Source organism: Pimephales promelas, chromosome 24 (assembly GCF_988280905.1).
Source record: "Pimephales promelas chromosome 24, fPimPro1.hap1.1, whole genome shotgun sequence".
In the NCBI taxonomy this organism is placed as follows: domain Eukaryota; kingdom Metazoa; phylum Chordata; class Actinopteri; order Cypriniformes; family Leuciscidae; genus Pimephales; species Pimephales promelas.
The window spans coordinates 29494996-29500995 of NC_142792.1; the positions used below are offsets into that span (position 1 = coordinate 29494996).

Below are 6000 nucleotides of genomic sequence, written 5' to 3' on the forward strand. Positions count from 1 at the left end.
TCCCACGTCGCTCCATCGGGCTGAGCCCGGCCGGACCCCGTGGGGAGAGGCCCGGCCACCAGGCGCTCGCATACGAGCCCCAACCCCAGGCCTGGCTCCAGGGTGGGGCCCCGGCTGCGCCATACCGGGCGACGTCGCGGTCCTTGAATTTATGTCTTTCACAAGGGGGTTTTTGAACCGCTCTTGGTCTGACCCGTCACCTAGGACCTGTTTGCCTTGGGAGACCCTACCAGGAGCATATAGCCCCAGACAACATAGCACCTAGGGTCATTCGGGTGCTCAAACCCCTCCACCACGTAAAGGTGGCAGTTCAAGGAGGGGATCGGCCATACCACCTTGAGATCACAGTTTACCTCCTTTGCAATTCTGGCAGCGTCATGAGACTTGACTCTCAGTCCTGCAGTATGACTTCAACGACGACCATCAGATTGTCTTTGTTTTTCAAAACAAACCATGACCAAAATTAACATTAGATATTTCTTTGTAGCCACTATTTCAATCCTGGGTGTGTAATACAGATCCCGGTCACAGAATGTGTCATTGATTGATGTACGAATTTTCTTGCATGTGTTCGTTTTAACACGTCTCGACTGTTGTACAGTCTTTGTGCCGTCTTCCTCTCCCCCTCTCTCTTTTCCTCATCCTCGAACCACGAGCCGGCCATCCTGTCCCAGTCACTAACCAGCTCATGCCCTTCCGCCTTTGTCTGGGTGAGAGTCGTCAAAGGAAACGTGATGCTCGGGCATGAACGAGCGCACATACGGCCAGACACTAGAATTGCCCTGATGATTGACATTCACAACACCTGACAAGGAACTTCTTCTTCTTGCTATTTTACGGCAGTTGGCATCCAACTTATTGGTATATTTCCACCGCCTTCTGCTCCGGAGTGTGGATCAGAAAATAGGTTTACAAACTAAATCCTCCTCCCTCACTCTCTCTCTCACACACACACACATATTAGGATACATTTCTTTGTATCCTATTAAAACCCCCCGTTTCTCTTAAGAAAGTCATAAGAATTTTAGTCTGAACCCTATCGCTGCTCGAAAACACTTTTAATGTGATGTTCTGAACTCCCATCTCCCTCAGCTTATTACTCATCATCTCTCTCTGTGCTCCATATCTACCGCATCTCAAAGTAATACGCTCTACAGACTCGTCTTCATGGCATCCATCACAAAGTGCAGTATTATGTTTCACTATTAGCTTTAAGGGCATAATGCAGGTTTGAGGACCCAACGAGTCAATGCATAGAAAAATAATGTTGGAACTAGATTTTCTTTAAAATATATTTATAAATACGCTACAGAAGCTTCTGGAGTTGTTTTTTGTGAGAAAATTTTACTTCGGCATCTGAAAATGGGCGTGACGTAACGGGCGGGAGAGCGGTCCATTCAAACAACAGGAAAACAATGGATCACAATGACATTTCAGATGCTAAGGAAATACTCGTATGACGGACCAAGCCATAAACTTATGAGCCTGCTATGCTAAAGAGAGCAGGACAGGCCAGGATAATGTCAGACAGAACGGTCAGAGACACATTGAGTTGTGGTGTAAGGAGAACCAGTGGAGAACAGGACAAGTGTCTTTTGGTGAGAGACGTGCTTATAGATATACAAGTTAGCTAACGATATACACTGTGCTCACAATATTGTACAGATTATTATGATCCTATAACAGGCCAGCAGACATTAGTATGTTTAGGGTAGATTTATTCTATTAAATATAGAAAACTATACTCAAGTATATTTCTATTGTACTAAAAACATACAGGTACATTTTTAATACATTTTTCACCTGGGTTATAACATAAACAGAAAATTAAAGATTTGAGTATTTAAAAAAACAATTTTGTTTTTCAATTACAAGTTGCCTTTATTTAGGGCATGACTAAGTTACCTATATCACACTATTTGAAGCCATTGGTATAGTATACGACGATCAATAACCTTGCTTCATCATCCCATTGTTGAACTCCATCATATCGCCGGGATGATAATCCTTTGATCTGAAGTGAACGCTACACACGACCGCGTATTCCAAAGCCGATGCGGAAGAGAAATCCCGTCTCTTCACCTGCTCAACCCGCACCAGGAACGAAAGATAGGCTATAGCACCGTCCCTTTTCTTGTAATGGAAACTTTTGGACTCGATCTTGAAGTCCTGACAGGCCTGAGTTTATGCAACCTCCACAAACACAATAATTTACCATGACGATGATAAATTACAATACAAAAACTACCGAAAGCCAGTGTTGGGAAAGTTCACTTTCTACATGAACTAATTCAAAGTTCAGTTTACACACTTTAAAATGAACTAGTTCAGTTCATAGTTCATACTCCAAAAAATGAACTAGTTCATTTATAGTTCTTTTTTTCCATATGGATTTTTTTTATTATTATTGCCACAGCCCATATACAACCACAGACAACAATTATTTTATTGACGGGCAGTTTGCACAGAAATGTAAGATTTTTCCCATCCTCACCGACCTCGTCATAAAACCCGTTTAAATGATCATAGGAAACCTCCTCGCTGCTTTGTCGACGGCGGACGCGGCGTGCCACTGCTGGCTGGTGTTGCCAGATTGGGTAATTATTATATATTGGGTACATATTAGGGCCTGTTTTCGTGTGTTTTAGCCAGGTTTTCGCCCGGAAGGCTCTATAGAAATCTGGCACCCTACTAAACAAAGTTAAACTGAGAGAGCGTGCGTTCACGGACACCAGAATGAATAAGTTCACAGTAACGTTCATCAGGCAGTAATACAGTACATTCAGTTCACGTCCGCCCAAAATATGAACCCGTTCATGCACAACACTGACAAAAGCACACTGACTGACGACCGCTCTCACTGAACGATGACCGCTCTCACTGAACACCAGCCTACTCTGCACTGAGCCGAGGCTGAGGCTCCCTAGCGTGACGTAAACTGATGCAATGTTGACCCTAACCCTAAAAAAAAAAAATGTTTTTACGAGCAGTCCAAGAAACACTCACTTTATCTACTAAATTAGTGCCCTTAATTTTTAAAACATTTTAAATCCTGCATTAACTTTTCATACAGTATTTTCATACAATGTTATCTATTAATTCAGATTTTTTTAACCTGCAATATGCTCTTTAAGCATTTTATTTAATAAATAATGTCCCAATCTTAACCTAGATATCACAATTTCCACTTCCAACCCTTGTCTCTTTAACTTTCCTTTGAATTTGAAATAGGTGTCTCCCTTTCCCCTCTCTATCCCACCTTTCTTGCCACTTTTGATTTGTTTTCTCCCATATCACACTTATAACTTCTGCTTTGCTAATACTAACTTGCATTTCTATATTTCCTTTTGTTAATGCCCTTTTTGCTGATTTGTCTGCCATTTCATTCCCCCTTATCCCTACATGTCCTGTCACCCATGTAAACTTTACCTGTCTACCTTGGTTAACTATTCTTGTTACTGACTGGTGTTCTTCAAACAGAATATCTTGACGACTTTTGGATTTGAATGACCTTAGGCTTGTTAAAACTGATGATGAATCTGGATAAACTATCGTGGGACTAATCATCAAATTTTACACTTCTAATTCTTTGGCTCTATCATTTCCAATACTCTTTGCCACTATTACGAATCTGCTCTGAGAAGAGGGTTGAGTGATGTGATCAGTGATGATGAGTCCGGGCAGTGAGTTCTGGGAAATGTAGTTGTGAGTGAAACATGAACATCTGGTGTGGAGTGCCCTCTGGTGACTCTCAAGGGCACTCAACCTGGTGACCGTTACACCCACAAGTAGTGCTTTAGTGAGGTGTGTATTATTATACCCTTGTAAACCAGCCCATTAACTGTTTCCTCCTTAACTCTAGTGGTTATTCTCCCATTTCTACCTGTATGGCTCCTACAGGAGTTGTTCTGAACGGTCCACAGCATATTCTGACAAGGAACAATTGTAAAAGACAATTATAAATCTCACTGTGAGCACCTGGCTTTAATTAGTTCAGTCTTCCTCCTTCCCTGCCTGTTCGTCTCCTTAATTACAGATTTGATTAGAGTCCTTAGTTCAGGTGTGTCTTGCTAATTAGTCTCATTAGTTCCCTGTTTGTGGTGGACTTAAGCCCTGTTGAGTCCTATCCAGTTGTCAGTTCTAACGTCTTGTTTTGTTGGTTGTTCTGTTCCTGAGCTTGTGCCTGTTCATGACATTCTGTTTTGTGAAGATTTAAGTTTGTTCTCGAAATTAAATTTCTGCACTTAGATTTTGTTTAATCTCTACTGCAACCAACAGTGACATTCATGCCCCGTTGAGGATGAAGGGAAGACGCAGATATTTCGTTTCTCTAAATACCCGGCTATGTGTAAATGTGGCCTCAGTTTTCAAGCTCAAAAAAACCCTGTTGTCCTGGCTCTGTGAACGGGAAACAAACATAGTGAGGTTTGGACCGAGCCATAAACAATTCCAGCCAATCAAGCTTCAGCAGCATGGAGGGGAGGGTTTTCATTTGATTGGCTATTGAGCTAAAATATCAACAACCTTTCACAGACCCATCATTGCAGACTCTACTTTAAAGTGGATGCAGGAAACCAGAAAATAGACGTTACAGCAGCATTCGAGTGTGTGAATAGTGGCTGGCGCTCCGCCTTGATAAATAAGCAATGATCGCCAATTCCATTGATTCGTTTTCCTTAAGACTGTTGATTTGTCAAGTGCTTAAGGGGGGCTTGACTGAAAAAAGTTTGAAAACCACTGCCATAGAGCAAGTAGCCCATGGCGACAAGAAAAACCTGTCGATATACACGTTCTATGGCCTAAGTAATGTTAATTATGTACTCTCGTTATTCTCCATGAATGTTTGGTTTATATATCACAATTCTCAGACATTCTTTTCCCCAGTTTGACTTCGGCGGCTGGATGCCTAACTACCCCACTGCCCTCAGACAGCCCCCTCCCAAAGAGAAAGGCCAGACCACTGAGGACACCATCATGGAGACCCTACCTGATGTGGGCACGACGGTGAACGGGATGGCTGTGCTGGCACTGCTGAGCAAGGACTCTGCAGACCATGTGAGTTTTCACAACGTCAGGGCATGTTGAAACACTGAAATTCAATTTTGCTGTGAAAAATCTGAATATTGTTCTTGTGTATGCCATCATATTACTCTGGATGACAATGGCTTGCTTACACTGCTTTTATTCCTCTAGTTTGCATTAACTGACTGTTACAATACAAAGGAGATTTAGCAAACTGTAAGCATAGTGCTGCAGTGGGCTCTTGCAGAATATTAGTGCTGTCATTAGAAGTGTGTTAAACATTGTCATGAACTTGATTTTCAACATGTTATTTACGATTACAATCTTGATGCCCTGTCCGTAGTACCCTCTGGGACATTTCCCAGAACATCTGTATGATGAAGAGGTCCCCTGCAAGCTCATTGAAGATTTCCAAAAGGATCTGGGGAAGTTGTGCAATATCATCGAGGAGCGGAACAAGAAGTTGGAGCTTCCCTACACCTATCTGAGCCCCAGAAATGTGGACAACAGTGTAGCCATTTGAAAGGCTACAGTAGTCCCTCTTAATACATTTTCTTTCTATTCATAGCTTTGTCAATCGAAATAAAGACCAAAGCAAAAATAAATCAAAGCGAGTCACGGATTTTGGGGAAAATAAAATAAATCATGTGAAAGGCTTAATGTGTGGTGCATTTTTTTAAACTTGTGGGTTCTTAGATATTTTAGTAATGCTTTTAGTAACGCTTTTACAGTCCAGTTACCCATGTAAATACTATGTAGTTATTTTAGTAACTACAATTACTGGGTAATAACTAGTACTAACCCTGAAGCTACCCCTAAACCTACCCCTGTTCTATGTACTTACGTTATATTAGCCAGTGCTTTCTAGGTAAGTACACTGTAAGTACTGTACTGTAAAAGGAAGCGTTACCAATATTTTTACAGCGGTGGTGCCATCTAGTGATATTAATCAGTACAACCCTGCAATATTAAGCCTTT

The 6000-nt window shown here is 41.7% G+C and overlaps 1 protein-coding gene across 2 annotated transcripts in view; it reads left to right on the forward strand.

Annotated features, from left to right (window-relative positions):
* The window catches only part of LOC120477429 (hydroperoxide isomerase ALOXE3), a 29904-nt gene extending 24301 nt beyond the window's left edge, over positions 1-5603 (forward strand). Inside the window, exons 13-14 of one of the 2 annotated variants that reach the window (XM_089126751.1) lie at positions 4885-5055; positions 5366-5603. In XM_089126751.1, coding sequence (XP_088982877.1) covers positions 4885-5055; positions 5366-5545 — 351 coding nt within the window. In that variant the 3' untranslated portion in view covers positions 5546-5603. The remainder of the gene's footprint in view (positions 1-4884; positions 5056-5365) is intronic. The other variant, XM_089126750.1, reaches the window with a different exon arrangement.
* Positions 5604-6000: the final 397 nt, after the last annotated feature.